Source organism: Anomaloglossus baeobatrachus, chromosome 2, assembly GCF_048569485.1.
Source record: "Anomaloglossus baeobatrachus isolate aAnoBae1 chromosome 2, aAnoBae1.hap1, whole genome shotgun sequence".
NCBI lineage: Eukaryota > Metazoa > Chordata > Amphibia > Anura > Aromobatidae > Anomaloglossus > Anomaloglossus baeobatrachus.
The window spans coordinates 645,385,412-645,404,226 of record NC_134354.1 but is presented as its reverse complement, the minus strand read 5'-3'; the positions used below and the strand labels follow the sequence as shown (position 1 = coordinate 645,404,226).

The 18,815-nt window shown below is 48.3% G+C and overlaps 1 protein-coding gene across 3 annotated transcripts in view; it reads right to left on the bottom strand.

Moving 5' to 3' along the window:
* The window catches only part of LOC142291969 (inactive dipeptidyl peptidase 10-like), a 352,241-nt gene that overhangs the window by 75,119 nt on the left and 258,307 nt on the right, over positions 1–18,815 (bottom strand). For all 3 annotated transcript variants that reach the window (XM_075336956.1, XM_075336955.1, XM_075336957.1), the window contains exons 14-17: positions 16,630–16,721; positions 16,166–16,213; positions 13,492–13,610; positions 12,513–12,560 (exon numbers count right to left, since the gene is read on the bottom strand). In XM_075336956.1, the coding sequence (XP_075193071.1) occupies positions 12,513–12,560; positions 13,492–13,610; positions 16,166–16,213; positions 16,630–16,721 (307 nt within the window). The remainder of the gene's footprint in view (positions 1–12,512; positions 12,561–13,491; positions 13,611–16,165; positions 16,214–16,629; positions 16,722–18,815) is intronic.

Here is an 18,815-nt window from a genome sequence, read left to right as displayed (position 1 = left end):
GCTAGAGCGTTCCAAGCTTACTTCTGTCGACCCCATGGATACCCTGAGAAGGTGCTTACCGACCAAGGTCCAGCCTTTGAGGCGGAGGTGTTCCATGAGTTCTGTCAGCTGTACGGCTGCAAGAAGATCCGGACCACACCTTACCATGCCCAGACCAACGGTATGTGTGAGAAGATGAACCATCTGGTCCTTGGCCTCCTCAAAACGTTGCCGTTGGAGGAGCGGAACCTGTGGCCGGAGAAGCTGCCTGACTTGGTCGATATGTACAATATCCCGTCTAGCTCAACGAAGTGCACCCCAGCGTATCTGATGAGGGCTCGACCCGGCCGACTGCCGGTGGACCTGGAAATGGGACTGGAAGCCCCAGAGACACTCCCATCAACGGCTGAATGGGACACCCGGCGGAGGGTGCAGTACCGACAGATTCAGGAGTATGTGGAGAAGAATCTAAGTCGGAGTCGAGAACAACAGGAGCAGCGCTTCAATCAGAAAGCGTCTGCAGGTCCTTTCCAGCCTGGAGATGTGGTGTTAAAGCGGAAGAGGAAGACCCACAAGCTGGATGATCAATGGGAACAAATCCCATACGTCATACAACCCACAGGATGGGAAGATGGAAAGGCCTACCAGATCAGTCGTGACCAAGGGCGCACTTTGGCCACGGTTTCCCGGGACCATCTGAAAAGGTGCCCACCAGCATTGAGGGCGACGGCTGAAGTACCAGTTCCTCCACCAGCAGAGAAGGCAAAAGAGGTGATCCACACTGTGATGGGTGACTTCCCAGCAGACTGGCCTACACAGAACGGCGCGGTGATTCTTCCAGTGATACTGTTCCCACAACCTGTGGATGAAGAAGTGGTGGAAGCGGTCAACCGTGAGCCAGAACCAGTGCCAGTGCCCAGGGATGAACCTGTGCCCAGCTGCCTTATGCCTCCGCCTGCCCCACACGATAGCAGGGAGGAGGAACCGATTGTTCCCTCTGCCCCACTGCTTAGCCCCACTGACACCGGACCACGGAGGTCCACCCATCCCAACCTAGGTAGGCCCCCACTTAGGTACAGGGAAACCGTTCTTTAAAAGGGGGGGGGAGGGGGAAGAAAACATGTGTGTTTAAAGTGTGTTTGAAAAGGTTTTGCAAAAATGAGAATAATAACCGAAGATTTACCTGATTGTCTACCGTGATTGAAAACCGGCCGTTGCCGGCACCGTTGTCCCCGTGGGGACCGCTTGAAAAGTTGTTTGCACAGAAACTTCTATGGACAAGCCCGTGAACTTGCAGGACAACCACAAATGTTAAGTGGGTTGTAAATATAAATCTGTTGTTGCAGCTAACCGTAACCGCCTCCGGAGAGGCAGGTTGGAGGGAGGGCCCGCAGTGGAGCAGGCTGGGGCACAGCCACCACAGGAACTGGTGGCTACCCTCTGGAGGGGAAGGACAGATGCCGCTCGGGTAACTTGTGCTGGACTGGGGTCAAGGGGTGCTGCCTGGGTTTTAGGGGCAGCATCAGGGCCAGGTTACTTGGGTGGGAGAGAGCGTCAGCCGCAACCGTTTTAATGTTACCGTTAGCAACGTTTAAGTACCGAACCTCCCAATGTGGGATGATGTCATAAGTTGTATTATGTTTACCTTTTATATATTTTACAGAAAATAAAACCGGTGTTGGACGGGCAGCCCGCGGACGGTCTGCATTTTGCTAAGGGGGAATGTGATGCCCTGGGCAAGCCAGGGGTCACAGGTCATAACACCACCACACCCTACACCCCAGTTAGGAACACCAAGGCTAACCTAAAATCCTTGTTGCCTTCCTCCAGGGGCTGATGTCCACACCAGGGGGTGGGCCAGGCGGTTGGCTCCGCCCACCGAGGAGTTCACAGCCCTGGAGGCGGGAGAACCAGGCAGTCAAGCTAGGGAAGTGAAGGAGTAAACAGTGAAGTGGTAGAGGTGCTTGAGAGAAGGAGTAGAAAGTGACAGTTTGTAAAGCCTGAAGCTGGTCCGGGTGTGTGCCCCGGACAGAGACAGCAAGGTCAGCAGACGGCGGTGACTGTCTGCAGGGGTGGCTGTTTGGAGGTTGCTGAAAGGACCGCGGACGGGTGGTGGCCCGGCGGTACCGGAGCGGTATACGAAGAACAGTCAGCACCAGTGGCAGGGGCCTTTCGGATCCCGGCAAGGCTAGGAGTCGCCGTGAATTTGCCAAATCCGTTAGTGAAGGGGACCTCTGGGTCTCCGAACAAGCAAGTCCCGATTGAAAGCAACAGTCCAACCGTTACAGAGAGACACCGCCACCGCCAGGGCACCAGTTTCTCAGGGCCAGCGCCTGCGGGCAAAGTAGGGCTCCTCCGGCCCATATCCAAGCCGGGGAGCGGGTTACCGGTGGGAACCCATCGCAACCATCATCATCTTAGGTGCAGGAAAAGGGACTGTCACCGTCAACTACTGGGGAAAGCAAGTGCAGCCGTCCGTGGGAACCGTCTTTCCAGCCGTGTGTTTTACCGAGAACTGTGTCATCGTCTCAGGCTGAGTGAGTACCACAGTGCCGCAAGGCACAGCGCTGCCCCCGCGTCCCTGCACCCCACCAAGCCCTGCATCACCCACCTCATCACTGGGCCCCGGGACAACTACCCCCTACCCACGGAGGGGAGAACCAACAACTTTGCTGCTCCCTGTCATCAGTTCCCGGGATCCCCATACAGAGCAGCGGTGGTGTCAACAAATCACCACAACCGTGGGTGGCGTCACTGACAATAAACTATCCCAAAACCCAATCCCCTTTCACTCACGGGCGAGGAGCGCCGCTCGAGTCCCCGGGATCCGGCCCATCGCTCGAGCCACCGAGCAGCAGCAGCAGGCTGCAGCGGCAGCCGGACCCGAGCAGTGGGAGAGCGCGGCGTCCCCTCCTCCGCCCGCGACAACTTGGCGTCACGAACAGGATCTTACCGCTCTGCCGTTGGGTAGAGGTGCGCCTTGTGACCGCCGGAGGTATCCGGCCGGAAAATTTCAGAAGTCGCCATCTTTGGCGCGAAAAGTTCCCGCTCGACTGTCTTCTCGAGTAGTAGAGGCGCGAAGACCAAAACCCTGCCCCGATAGAGGAGGGGCCGGAAAGAGGCTAAGGTGGACGGAAACAAGATATCTGCGCCCGACGGAGCCGCTGGAGGCACCTGTGGATGGGAATGGACCTGCCCAGGTCCCGGCCGCGCTGGCGGGAGGTGCCGCGGCCCCCGCGCTCGCTCAGCTGATGCCGTTCTCCTTGCCCTATGCGCCCGGAGCTACCTGGCTACCGCAGTATGACGGGAAACCTGATGCTTTACAGGTCTTCCGGAAAAAGCTTAACCCGTTGCTAGAACTGTACCCCCTGACCGATAAGCAACGTGCAGCGGTAGTGCTGGGCCAGTTAAGCGGCGCGGCTGAGCAGGAGGCGGAGACCTGGGCCGAGGGGGACCGGTTCTCTGTAGCCACCATCTTTGAGAAGCTACAGACTGCCTTTGAGACCCGTACTGAAGCTGAGCTGAGGATGCAGTTTTACTAGTGCCGGCAACAGTCTGTGGATAGCATTCGGGACTATGCTTTACGTCTGCAAACCGCCCTTCGCACGCTAAAGCGGGTGAATCCTATCAATGAGGCGGACAGCAACAAGATGTTAGTAGAGCAATTTGTGCAGGGGATGAGGTCCCCTGAGGATCGCAAACAACTCCGGCTGTGGGCCCTAGAACACCCTGATGTGGACTTTGCCGTGTTAAAGGAACGGGCCATTAAAGCACTGCAGCCCCCAGCTTCAGAAATCTTGGAGCCAGCCCCGTGGCCCATTGAGACGGCCCCCGTTGTGGTGGCCCCTGCCCTACCAACCTCTCCAATACCTACAGCCCCAAGCAGCACGATGGAGGAACTGGCAGCCCAGGTCCGTCGCATGGACGGAGACCTCGCCAAGATTCTCGCTGCACTCCAACCTTTGACCAGATCTCAGCCTCCAGCACAGATACAGCTTGCCGACAGCCCTGAGGATGTTCCCTGGATGCAGCGGAGAAGTGCTAACAACCCGCAGAGCAGACCTCCAACCTGCTACAAGTGCCGTAAGCCTGGGCATTACTTCCGACAGTGCCCGTTAAGCGAGCAACCCCTGGGGCCACGGGCCAATCCTCAGGAGTAGAACCCCGTGGCCCCCCAGACTGGCGGGACCGGTATATCGGGGCCCGGCCCATCATCCCCGTGGCTGTGGACGGCATACCGGTGATGGCTCTCTTGGACACTGGATCACAGGTAACCACCATACCATACACATTGTACCAGCGGTATTGGGGGATAGACGAGCTGGCACCCCCAGATACTAGTATAACACTAATTGCTGCTAATGGACTTCCATTGACCCAAGTGGGGTATAAACAGGTGGCTATGACAGTGGGGCAAGCTGAACTGCAACACCAGGGTATGATTGTGATCATGAATGAACCCAGTGATCATAACCCGAAGATAGTGCTAGGAACCAATGTGATGGAGCACTGTATGGGTGATGTGTTGGCCCTACTGCAACAGCTGGCCGCCACGGCGGCGGGGAGCCAACAGAGAGCTGTGCAGCGTGAGATCCGAGCCTTGATGTACCGCCAGCATGTAAACTCAACAGGAGGAGAGATTGGTGGAGTGAGAGTGATGGATGTTGCTCTGTTGATTGTGCCCCCTAGGAGTGAGATGATGATTTGGTGTAGGGCAGCAGTAGGGCCTCAGGGGTGTGACTACCCTGCCATGATGGAGCCCATACCCTCCGAGCACTGGCCCACTGTAATGGCCGTCGAGGGGTGGTAGACGTAAAGAAGGGGAGAGTGCCCGTGAGGGTACTGAACTGTGGGGAGGAAGAAGTCAGGCTTCCCCGGTATGCCACCATTGCCAAGCTGCTCACCCTGGATCCCCACACCATCCACGAGGCCACTCCCTCAGTTTCCCCACCCACTACCAGCACTCTCCCGCCTCGAGGGGAGGTAAATGAGTGGCACCAACAGCTACACGTGGGCACTGATGATACCCCTACACATCACAAAGCAGGGGTATACAGGGTGGTGCGGGAGTATGAACAAGTTTTCAGCAAACATCCACTAGACTTTGGGCAGATCAAAGGGGTCCAACACCACATCCCCACCGGTGAACACCCCCCTATCAAAGAGAGGTACAGGCCTATTCCCCCTGCACATTACCAGTGTGCCAAAGATATGTTGAGGAACATGAAGGAGGCAGGGGTTATTCGGGACAGCTGTAGTCCCTGGGCCGCTCCGTTGGTACTGGTCAAGAAGAAGGATGGTACCATGCGGATGTGTGTGGACTACCGGAAGATTAATCAGATAACGCATAAAGATGCCTACCCACTGCCCCGTATTGAAGAGTCTTTGGCCGCACTGAGAACCGCAAATTACTTCTCTACCCTTGACCTCACCAGTGGGTACTGGCAAGTGGCAGTGGCCCCGGAAGACCGGGAGAAAACCGCCTTCACCACCCCAATGGGGCTCTGTGAATTCAATAGTATGCCATTTGGGCTGTGCAATGCCCCTGGAACCTTCCAACGGCTGATGGAGTGCTGTCTGGGACATCTAAACTTCGAGACCGTCCTGTTATACCTGGATGATGTGATTGTGTACTCTCAGACGTATGAAGCCCATTTGGAGCACCTAGCCGAGGTGTTCGCGTCCCTTGCCAAATACGGGATGAAGTTGAAGCCCTCCAAGTGCCACCTGCTGAAACCAGGGCTGTGGAGTCGGAGTCGGAATCGTGGAGTCGGAGTCGGAGTCGGAGCTCATTTTGGTGGAGTCGGAGTCGGAGTCAGAGTCGGTATAAAATGCACCGACTCCGACTCCTAAAATATATAAGAAATTGGGGACAGGAGTGCAATGCAGAATGTGCTGAATATTTTACTAAATAATAACATTTAGTATAATGCTTATATTTAAGTGAAACATTTAATGTAGTACAATGTGAACATCAGACATTTAATTGTTTTTATGATACAATAATCAAGATATTTGGATAGAACATAAAATATTTATTGGAATACAACTTTAGAACACAAAAAACTAATAAATTGTAAATATGTAATATATATATATATATATATATATATATATATATATACACAAAGTGTATATACACACAAGATATATATGTAATCTACTGTATATTACATAGTGTATTACATATTTACAATTTATTACAGTTTGTGTTCTAAAGTTGTATTCCAATAAATATATTTTAAGTTCTATCCAAATATCTTGATTATTGTATCAAAAAAATTATTAAATGTCTGATGTTCACATACACATATTCATGTACTACAATAAATTTTTCACCTAACTTTAAGCAATATATGTAGGAGTCGGAGTCGGAGCCGGAGTCGGAGTCGGAGCCGGAGTCGGAGTCGGTGCAAGAGAATTTGAGGAGTCGGAGTCGGAGTCGGAGTCGAAGGTTTGGCTTACCGACTCCACAACCCTGGCTGAAACCCAGAGTGCAGTACCTGGGGCATGTGGTGAGTGCGGAAGGTGTCGCCCCCGACCCTGAGAAGAGCACTGCCATCCAGGACTGGCCAAGACCAACCACCGTGAGGGAAGTAAGGCAGTTTTTGGGTCTGGTGGGGTACTACAGGCGCTTCATCAAGGGGTACACGAAGATGGCTGCTCCCATGCAAGACCTCCTCGTGGGACAGACCAAAGGTGGTAGACCCATCGGAGCCCCACTGGTGTGGGAGGACAGGCATGAGAAATCCTTCCGTCAGCTGAAAGCGGCCTTGACTGGAGAAGAGGTCCTAGCGTACCCTGACTACAGCTGCCCATTCATCCTCTACACAGACGCCAGCAATGTGGGTTTAGGGGCAGTCCTGTCCCAGGTCCAGGAAGGAAAGGAGAAGGTGATTGCCTATGCTAGCCGAAAACTCCGGCCGACTGAAAGGAACCCTGAGAACTACAGCTCCTTCAAGCTCGAGCTCCTGGCACTGGTGTGGGCTATCACCGAGCGGTTCCGCCACTACTTGGCCGCAGCAAAATTCACCGCTTTCACGGATAACAATCCGTTGACTCACCTGGACACGGCCAAGCTGGGCGCGTTGGAGCAGCGGTGGGGGGCCAGACTAGCCAACTATGACTTCACCATCAAATACAGGGCCGGTCGTGTCAACATTAATGCTGATGCCCTCTCTCGGATGCCCCACTTGTCAGAAGGTGGGTGCGAGGATGATGACCTCGAAGAGATCGAGTTGCCTGCATTCCACCGGCCACCAACTGAGAAGGTACATGTCCACCAACAACGGGTGAACCTGGATCCGCTGCCCAGTCAGGAGTGGCAGGAAGCTCAAAATCAGGCGCCCGCTGTCCGCCTAGTCAAGACCCTGGTGGAGCAAGGCGCTGCTGGGATGGACCCTGCCGCCCCAGCTGAAGCCCAACGCTTGTGGAAGGAACGGACCCGGCTGTGTCTACATCAGGGGAGGTTGTACCGTGAGCTGATCAACCCGAAGACCCATGAGAAGATCCGCCAGTTGGTTATTCCCCAAGCTGATGTACCCACTGTTCTGCAGGCGTACCATGATGGTGCCGGACACTTCGGATGGAAGAAGCTGGAGATGCTGTTGAGGGAGCGGTTCTATTGGAGTGGGATGCGGGAGTCTGTGGAGGCCTGGTGTCGAGAGTGCGGTACGTTGAGGAGGAAGGATGAAGCCAGCCAGAAGGCTCCCCTACGCCCGATCATTACACACCAACCGCTGGAGCTGGTCGCCTTGGACCATGTAAAGCTCACCCCCAGCCGAAGTGGGTACACTTACGCTCTGACCATAGTAGATCATTACTCGTGGTTCATGGTGGTTGTCCCGGTCAAGGACTTAACCGGCCGTACCGCCGCTAGAGCGTTCCAAGCTTACTTCTGTCGACCCCATGGATACCCTGAGAAGGTGCTTACCGACCAAGGTCCAGCCTTTGAGGCGGAGGTGTTCCATGAGTTCTGTCAGCTGTACGGCTGCAAGAAGATCCGGACCACACCTTACCATGCCCAGACCAACGGTATGTGTGAGAAGATGAACCATCTGGTCCTTGGCCTCCTCAAAACGTTGCCGTTGGAGGAGCGGAACCTGTGGCCGGAGAAGCTGCCTGACTTGGTCGATATGTACAATATCCCGTCTAGCTCAACGAAGTGCACCCCAGCGTATCTGATGAGGGCTCGACCCGGCCGACTGCCGGTGGACCTGGAAATGGGACTGGAAGCCCCAGAGACACTCCCATCAACGGCTGAATGGGACACCCGGCGGAGGGTGCAGTACCGACAGATTCAGGAGTATGTGGAGAAGAATCTAAGTCGGAGTCGAGAACAACAGGAGCAGCGCTTCAATCAGAAAGCGTCTGCAGGTCCTTTCCAGCCTGGAGATGTGGTGTTAAAGCGGAAGAGGAAGACCCACAAGCTGGATGATCAATGGGAACAAATCCCATACGTCATACAACCCACAGGATGGGAAGATGGAAAGGCCTACCAGATCAGTCGTGACCAAGGGCGCACTTTGGCCACGGTTTCCCGGGACCATCTGAAAAGGTGCCCACCAGCATTGAGGGCGACGGCTGAAGTACCAGTTCCTCCACCAGCAGAGAAGGCAAAAGAGGTGATCCACACTGTGATGGGTGACTTCCCAGCAGACTGGCCTACACAGAACGGCGCGGTGATTCTTCCAGTGATACTGTTCCCACAACCTGTGGATGAAGAAGTGGTGGAAGCGGTCAACCGTGAGCCAGAACCAGTGCCAGTGCCCAGGGATGAACCTGTGCCCAGCTGCCTTATGCCTCCGCCTGCCCCACACGATAGCAGGGAGGAGGAACCGATTGTTCCCTCTGCCCCACTGCTTAGCCCCACTGACACCGGACCACGGAGGTCCACCCATCCCAACCTAGGTAGGCCCCCACTTAGGTACAGGGAAACCGTTCTTTAAAAGGGGGGGGGAGGGGGAAGAAAACATGTGTGTTTAAAGTGTGTTTGAAAAGGTTTTGCAAAAATGAGAATAATAACCGAAGATTTACCTGATTGTCTACCGTGATTGAAAACCGGCCGTTGCCGGCACCGTTGTCCCCGTGGGGACCGCTTGAAAAGTTGTTTGCACAGAAACTTCTATGGACAAGCCCGTGAACTTGCAGGACAACCACAAATGTTAAGTGGGTTGTAAATATAAATCTGTTGTTGCAGCTAACCGTAACCGCCTCCGGAGAGGCAGGTTGGAGGGAGGGCCCGCAGTGGAGCAGGCTGGGGCACAGCCACCACAGGAACTGGTGGCTACCCTCTGGAGGGGAAGGACAGATGCCGCTCGGGTAACTTGTGCTGGACTGGGGTCAAGGGGTGCTGCCTGGGTTTTAGGGGCAGCATCAGGGCCAGGTTACTTGGGTGGGAGAGAGCGTCAGCCGCAACCGTTTTAATGTTACCGTTAGCAACGTTTAAGTACCGAACCTCCCAATGTGGGATGATGTCATAAGTTGTATTATGTTTACCTTTTATATATTTTACAGAAAATAAAACCGGTGTTGGACGGGCAGCCCGCGGACGGTCTGCATTTTGCTAAGGGGGAATGTGATGCCCTGGGCAAGCCAGGGGTCACAGGTCATAACACCACCACACCCTACACCCCAGTTAGGAACACCAAGGCTAACCTAAAATCCTTGTTGCCTTCCTCCAGGGGCTGATGTCCACACCAGGGGGTGGGCCAGGCGGTTGGCTCCGCCCACCGAGGAGTTCACAGCCCTGCGGGAGAACCAGGCAGTCAAGCTAGGGAAGTGAAGGAGTAAACAGTGAAGTGGTAGAGGTGCTTGAGAGAAGGAGTAGAAAGTGACAGTTTGTAAAGCCTGAAGCTGGTCCGGGTGTGTGCCCCGGACAGAGACAGCAAGGTCAGCAGATGGCGGTGACTGTCTGCAGGGGTGGCTGTTTGGAGGTTGCTGAAAGGACCGCGGACGGGTGGTGGCCCGGCGGTACCGGAGCGGTATACGAAGAACAGTCAGCACCAGTGGCAGGGGCCTTTCGGATCCCGGCAAGGCTAGGAGTCGCCATGAATTTGCCAAATCCATTAGTGAAGGGGACCTCTGGGTCTCCCAACAAGCAAGTCCCGATTGAAGGCAACAGTCCAACCGTTACAGAGAGACATCGCAACCGCCAGGGCACCAGTTTCTCAGGGCCAGCGCCTGCGGGCAAAGTAGGGCTCCTCCAGCCCATATCCAAGCCGGGGAGCGGGTTACCGGTGGGAACCCATCGCAACCATCATCATCTTAGGTGCAGGAAAAGGGACCGTCACCGTCAACTACTGGGGAAAGCAAGTGCAGCCGTCCGTGGGAACCGTCTTTCCAGCCGTGTGTTTTACCGAGAACTGTGTCATCGTCTCAGGCTGAGTGAGTACCACAGTGCCGCAAGGCACAGCGCTGCCCCCGCGTCCCTGGACCCCACCAAGCCCTGCATCACCCACCTCATCACTGGGCCCCGGGACAACTACCCCCTACCCACGGAGGGGAGAACCAACAACTTTGCTGCTCCCTGTCATCAGTTCCCGGGATCCCCATACAGAGCAGCGGTGGTGTCAACAAATCACCACAACCGTGGGTGGCGTCACGGACAATAAACTATCCCAAAACCCAATCCCCTTTCACTCACGGGCGAGGAGCGCCGCTCGAGTCCCCGGGATCCGGCCCATCACTCGAGCCACCGAGCAGCAGCAGCAGGCCGCAGCAGCCGCAGCGGCAGCCGGACCCGAGCAGTGGGAGAGCGCGGCGTCCCCTCCTCCGCCCGCAACATATATATCTTTAGATTGGCGCTATTGTGCATGATCTCTTGTGCTAAATGCAGAGAGATATCTATTTGCTGTTGCCCTTAGCGCTGCCAGTCTCCAACATGGTGACAGTGGCAAGCACTTGCTGGTTCGTGGTCTGCGCATGCGCAGACGGCGCAGTCTCCTACTTGGTGCTCCATGGGTAAATGACGTCACTGGGAGTGTTCTCCCTAGCCTGTGGAGCACTGGAGAGCCCGCCCCGTCTGCAGCATTACACCTGAGGACCCTGAGTGTGTCAGGTGAGCTGCATCATGTGGACTCTGGAAGACATATACACCCTCACTTCCCCCTCAGTGTCTACGGTCCCCCGATGAAGCAACACGCGAAACACGTGTTGGGACTTATCCCCCCCACCTGTCTACACGTCCTATTCTGGTAAGCTGTTTGCATGGTTTACACTTGGTGTACCTGTATGCCACTATGTGCTTTTTCCCTATTGTTTGGTGACTCTCTGGTTGTGCTGTGCAGTATTTTACTAACGCAGCAACAGAGAGATCCCTAGTTACCTTAATTGGGAATTTATCTATTTTGTCTATGTGGCAATTATATGGTCCTAAGAAACTATGCATAGATATGTGATGTGTAGACTTGTGGGGGTTTTCTTTCACCCTCCTGTGTCTGTCTGAACTTGGTTTTATCATACCACTTTGTAATTATTATTCCCCCTTAATGGCTTTAATGACTTTTTGTATCAATAAAAATGTTTTTATATGCATTTTCTTGTTATACTTCATTGAGCTAGTGTAAGAGAAATAAGGGATATTTATTTGGCAGTTCTAAAAGACTTCTTATGTCTGTTGGCTTATTAAAGTCTATAAATGGTTAAGTGTATTCTATCTGTGAATTTTATGAAATGTTTGTACCATTTCCAATGAAAACGAGTCAACATTTGCGGCACTAAATAATATGCTTAACATTAATATGTTTTCATTTGTTGTTTTCACCCACTGCATTTATTTCAAACAGAAAAACTTCACACAGAAACATGGTGCAATAAATCTACAGCATCTTGTAGAAAGAGTTATGTGTGGATGAGCAAATCAGAAATAATCATTCTGTAAAATTATGTAATGGACTGCCGTAATAACAAAGAACAAAATTGAAAAAAACAATAAAACAAACTTTAAAAATCTTGCATTCATTACTCATTTCAAGACACAATAAAGATCTGGACACTTCATAAATCCGCAGTATTACCCTGTTTGGTAATCGATGGAACAATTAGCTTATCCTGCCACTGTTTCGACTTCTTTTGCTCCCAGTCATGGACAGAGCGTATCTTCAGTATTGACTAAACTAGGATACAACTTAGCAGAAATCCAAGAAATTATATTTTCTTTTTATTGCACTTTTGTTGAATTCATTTACTCAGTTTTCTTCATTTGTACCACAAAGGTACAAACAGACATTTTGCCCTTCTAAATCAATTTGCTATTTTTACTCAAATGCTGGCCACAACCCATAAACAGACTCTATCCTATTCTGTATACTATGGAGAATGGACAAAATGCTGCACCCACCGAACCCTGCAGGATCCTCTCCAGTCTGTTCATCCACATGTAAAATAACAATGGAAATCCTGAAGTGAAGGGAATGTATGGAGGCCGGGGTCTATATTGGTGTTCTAGGATGCTCCATACAGTAAACTTCATGATGATGGATTTTTATCTGTTCATGTAGATTGATATGTCATGGACAAAGTATAGCACATACCTTTTGGATTCTGGATTTGATGCACAGAAACATGTGGAACTCCTGGACCTTTGAGAAAAAATAATGAAGCATTTTTTTAACGGTTTAAGACTTTGTTCACACCTACATTTTTAAGTTCCGTTTTTCCATTCCAGTCTAGGAGCAGAGAAACTGAACCTGTGGAAAACCAATCCATAACAAACAGACGCAGACACAGGCTTAGCTCAAGTCTGCGTATAAACACACTGAATGCAATCCTCTAAAAAATCAGATTGCACACTCACCAATGTTAAGCAATAAAGCATTGCTGATCTGTGAGTTTTTTTCCCCACTGGTTTTTGGCCTGAAGAAAAAAAATCACAGAATGTTGCGTATGGTTGCATAAAATGGCCGAGACTCGCCAATGCAAGACTATGGGTGCGAAAAAAAAAAATGGATGGCACATGGACCATCCATATGCCATCTGATTTTTACAGATACATTACTATTCTGTAATATAGAACACTGTAAACAATTGTAGAATAATAGTTGCTTAGAAAAAAAAAGCGAATTACCGTACATACAGATGCTAGGTGAACAAAAAACTGTACAATCGCACAGCACTCACATGACATGTAATACCAAATGGATTTCCTTTGTCCAACTTTTTGGGATGAAAATCGGGCTGATTTTTTTATACACTGATGTGAGCAAACCATAAAGCAGCAAGTCCTCATTGTCTACACTAGGATCTGTCTGGTTTCCATTTTGAGTTGATTTTCTGAACTGAATAAAATTCCAACGCTGACCCCATAATGGTCCATAAGCCACTTCTGCTTCAGTGCACATTGGTTCTGTACTGGATCGGTTTTCCATATGAATTCTGTTTCTTTGTTCCCACAGTGGAATAGAGAAATGGAACTGAAATATACAGGTGTGAACAAATCCTAAATATATCCCCTCTAGACCAGGGTCCTGCTTATCAATTTGCTTATTTCTACTAGTCGTTATCATCAGTCACCTTTACAGAATAGAATGAAGAAGCTGCCTCCAGGACTAAAGTCCACATCCACAAAATGACAGCCTGGAATAAGGTCACAAGTCAAACATGTGCGGTTAAGAGAACCTGACGTTTCCACACTGCATTAAAACAAGGAAAGAGTGTTAGTTGTGTATACAGTGGGGAAATAAGTATTTGATACACTGCTGATTTTACAAGTTTTGCCACCTACAGAGAATGGAGAGATCTGTAATTTTTATCAAAGGTACACTTCAACTGTGACAGAATAAAAACAAAATCCTTAAAATCAAGTTGTATGATTTTTAAATAATTAATTTGCATTTTAATTGCTTTAAATAAGTATTTGATACAATAGAAAAGAAGAACTTAATATTTGGTACAGAAACCTTTGTTTGCAGTTACAGAGGTCAGACGTTTCCTGTAGATCTTGACCAAGTGTGTACACACTGCAGCAGGGATTTTGACCCACTCCTCCATACAGAGCTTCTCCAGATCTTTCAGGATTCAGGGCTGTCACTGGGCAACATTGAGTTTCAGCTCTTCCAAAGATTTTCTATTGGATTCAGGTCTAGAGACAGATTATGCCACTCCAGGACCTTGAAATGCTTCTTACGGAGCCACTGCTTAGTTGACATAAGTTGAGATCTTGCATGAAGCCCCAGAGCTAGTAAGAGTGACAGTCATCTTGTGTTTCTTCTATTTTTTAATAATTGCGTCAACAGTTGTTGCCTTTTCATCAAGCTGCTTACCTATTGTCCGGTAGCTCATCCAAGTCTTCTTCAGATCTACAATTTTGTCCCTGGTGTCCGTAGACAGCTCTTTCGTCTTGCCCATGGTGGAGAGGTTGGAATGTAATTGAGTTTGTGGACAGGTGTCTTTATATAGGTAACGAGTTCAAACAGGTGCAATTAATACAGGTAATGAGTGCAGAGTAGGAGGACTTCTTAACGAAAAAAATAACAGGTCTGTGAGAGCCAGAATTCTTGTTGGTTGGTCAGTGATCAAATACTTATTTCATACAATAAAATGCAAATTAATTATTTGAAAATCAAAGTCATTTTCAGTATTCTTTTTTTTTTGGGAGGAGGATTCTGTCTGCGACAGTTGAAGTGTACCTAAGATAAAAACTTGAGACCTCTCCATTCATTGCAAAATCGGCAGTGTATCAAACACTTATTTTCCCCACTGTATGTGCAGGATTTTTTTGTACATTTGCTATGCACTTTAATGTGCCAGTTATAATGATGAATGGGAAAAACATTTAAACTGAGTTAGCTAGTTGCAAAACAGTTTCATTACTCTCAGTAATAGTCTTGCAGATATGACGCCTTTTATTGACTAACAAAACTAAAGCAAATTATATCAAACAACAATCTTGTTTGGAATTCTTGCTGTTTAACATTAATTCTTTTAGATTTATTCGGCATTAAAATACTTCTGTTTCACTTGCTGAATTCTAAGGGATCTACTATGTGCTTTTCAAGACATTTAATAAATAGCTAGGCAAAGCGAAACCTTCAGTAAAATAACTAATTTGAGCTTTCCCTCACCACTCCAGTGGTCTTTGTGAACGAGCAGTGGCAAATGACCACTGCAGCCAATCACCTCGCTCCACAGTCACAAGACAACCGTACTACGATCACCGCTGAGACTGGGCTGTAGAGGTCATGTGCACATTGTTGAAATGTCATCATTTCTTGGTAAATCACAATACCAGTTAGACCATCAGAGTGGCTACAGAAATAGCTAATGAGTGTAATAGCTTTTGATATCTTGTCCTTTGCTTTGTCCCCTGATTTATAAAATGGACAACTAATTTAAGCACATACCAAAGATATGCAAAGTTATGTTCCCACTGCACAGACTAAAGATTCATCTTTTGATAATCCCTGAGTGTGTATAACTCATTATTTATTTTTTACTTTACCATGCAGCATACATGTCAAACTCTGGCCCGTGGACCAAATATGGCCAGCAGGATTATATTTGGCTCACGATGTCGGCATAGCCACCCCCCATGCACTCCCCCCACAGCATCACATGCCGATACAGTTGAAGGTAAGGATGGAAGAGGAAAGCCATCTGCTCCCTCCCCCATCATTCTCCTTCTCCGTCTGATGTCTCAGCACGGTGGGCGCAATGATGTCACTATTTTGTGCCCACTGTGCCGAGCAGTGAAGAGCATCAGAGCATCTGCTGCAGAGAACGAAGCAGTGGGGGAACAAGGAGAGGTGAGCACTGTTTTTTTTTTTTTGGGGCCCATAATACTATATGGATGACAATGTGGGGCCCATAAAACGATATGAAGGACTATATGGGGTCCATTATTCTGTATGGAGGACTATTTGGGGCCTATTATACTGTATGGAGAGCTAGATGAAGCCCATTATACTGTACGTAGGACTATGTGGGTCCGATTATACTGTTTCAAGGACTATGTGGGCCCCATTATACTGTGTGGAGAGTTGTGTGGGAATCAGGAATGGGGCATCATACTGTGTTAGGGTCACCATATTTTGCCGGGTGGGTTGAGGGGGATACAGGAGGGCCATCATTCATAAATTGTCCAATTTCTTCAAGCTCAAAGTGGCTTTGTGAGGGGAGGTAGGGAACATATTAACATATTATGGGGAATCGGGAGGGGGAAATAAACACTAATGCACATATTTCCTACCTGTAAAGATGTCTTGCTCTGGGTTTGTCTTCAGTGCTCAGGAAATAACTAATATACAATGGAGATGAAAGGTCACAACAAAGTCAGTTTGAAGCAAATTGAATTGATCTTCATATAATCTAATTTACAAAACCATATAAAAACTATTGCAGATCTTGTTTTCTACTAACAAGGGGAGTCTGGTATTACCCCATCAATTATCTAAGTTACGTATAGACCATGTGGGATGGATTATCTAATACCATTACGGATAATAAAACAAAATGGCTGTAGACACAGGACTGATATAGACAGTGGGATATAATTGATCCCAATTGCTTGTGTCATAATGATCACAGATTACAGGAAAATATTTTGTATGTAAGAATAAGAAGTTAAGTGAAAGGCACTGCTACGGATTTGTAAAAAGCTCTTACAAATAACAATTATACAGCATGTATGTTACATAGGAAATCAATACTCACACTGTTTTGTTGTCTGTATTGTAGGCTAGAATCTGCGTCACATCCCATTCCCCAGATGTCAACATTTGTAAAGAGTTTTCTTTCCCACCTTGCTGCAGTGAAGATAGCAGTACATTAGCTATATACAGCAAGACTTCATCAGTGAAGGCAGAAGGAACTGAAGGTGGAACATTTACAGGGAGGTTTTATAGCTACTCAACCCATTCATTTTCAGACTAAAATGGTTTATTTATGTAGTATGGCTAGCTCCCTGTCAGGGCTGGTCAATATAGCCTCTTGGGAATGTGAGCCAGAGGAGGTTTTTTCATTGCAGAGGGACCATTTGACCCTAAGTTCCACTCTTAATATTAGAAGTACATTCAAATAACTGTTTGTTATAAAAAGTATTTAGAATCCTGATGGGAAATCAAAGGATTAGAAAATGATATAAAAAACAACATTGTACCAAAAGGACTGTGTATAAACATCATCTTGTCTCCTAGGGTGAGTAGCCAAGCCCTATTGAAAGCCTGGCAGGAAGAATCCATACCATCGTCTCTAAGATTTTTGGGATTGCTGCTAGAGGAGGAAAAAAAGAGTACTTCAGGAATCTGAAAAAACCTTCAAAGGTTTAATTGAAAAAACTCTCAGGTTTAAAGTAGATCCTAAATTTAATAAAAAGGAGAGCATATTGCAGGTTACAATAGAAAGGTATCAAAATCAGTTGAAATCAAGAAACATACGCAGTTCCAAAAAGATAATGGTGAATTAAAAACGAATAAAGCATTTAATTTCTCTGAGAATAACAGGAAATTTTCTGAAATTTCATCTTCAGAAACTGACCATTCAGATTCTGAAGGAGTCAAATCTAGGACTAGACCAAAAAATCGAGGAGGAGGAGGGGGACAGCATAGACAAGGAGGATGGTGGGACTCAAGAGAAAGATGGCAACCAGCTGGCAGAACTAGAAGCACCACAAGGAACAATACGACGGAGTCAGATCTGGGGTGATTGGTGGTGTTCCTTCCTCATCCCCAGCCTCTTCATCTCCTTTTTTGGGGCAACAAGTACCGAGCAATTTTTTCCCCAACGGTCGAGTATAGAAGTATCTAACCTAGCAGGACAAGTGTTAAATCTTAGTCAGTATAGCCTCTCATTGGAAGAAGTGAATGTCTTAACAAAAGGCTTATCATTTGTCCCACAACACTATTTAACGTGTTCTTTTGGGTCAAAGATCTAAATTTGTGCTGGCACAAATTGAGGTGGAAGAAACTCTTTAAACTGAATAATAAAGAACAATGTTTGACATTGGGTGTTGGTGAAGAAGACTTTGAGGGGTTTAATGATTTAATGGGCCTTTTGGATGAGAACAACCAGGGATTGGGTCAGGACCCTTTTACAGATTTAAAAAGAAAGAGTACAAAAAAGCCCCCTGCTAGAGATTATAGGAACATAGACCTATTTATGCAACTGGTAGAGGGGGATTTGCGAAGTATTAACCCTCACAATAGGATAACGTCCTCTAATTTGAGTAAAACAGAATGGGAAGCTCCTGAATATTTTGAGAAAAATGGGGCTATTATCCTGAAATCTTTCGATAAGGGGGGTAATTTTGTGATCCTTGATCATGAGAAATACAACGCGATGTGCATGATGATTTTGAATAACACGGAGAATTATAGGGTCCTTAACGCAGATACCACTGAAAAATTCCAAGAGCTGGTGGATGATGGCTTGGAGAATGGTCTAATCTCGGAAAATGAACATAAATTTTTGGTCCCCAGATATCCAGTGATACCCTCCTTTTATGCGCACCCTAAGCTGCATAAGGGAGTAGATCCCTTAAAAAGGAGACCTATCGTTGCTGGGATTGGATCTGTTAGCCAGAATTTTGGGATTTAGATTGATAAGATCTTAAGACCATTTGTCGTATCGATGCCCACATACTTAAAAGATACCTCTGACCTACTTCTTAGGCTCGATGGGATGACCGTAGATTGTTGACGTTTTTGGTGTTGATCGATGTGTAGGCCCTATATAATGGTATCATACATAAGAAGGGGTTCCAAGCAGTGGAGTACTATCTTAATAGTAGGGCCACACATTTCGATTGACACAATGAATTTGTCCTTGATCTGCTATCATTTATCCTGTACCATAATTATTTTTTATTTAACGGTAAGTACTTCCACCAGCATAGGAGGATT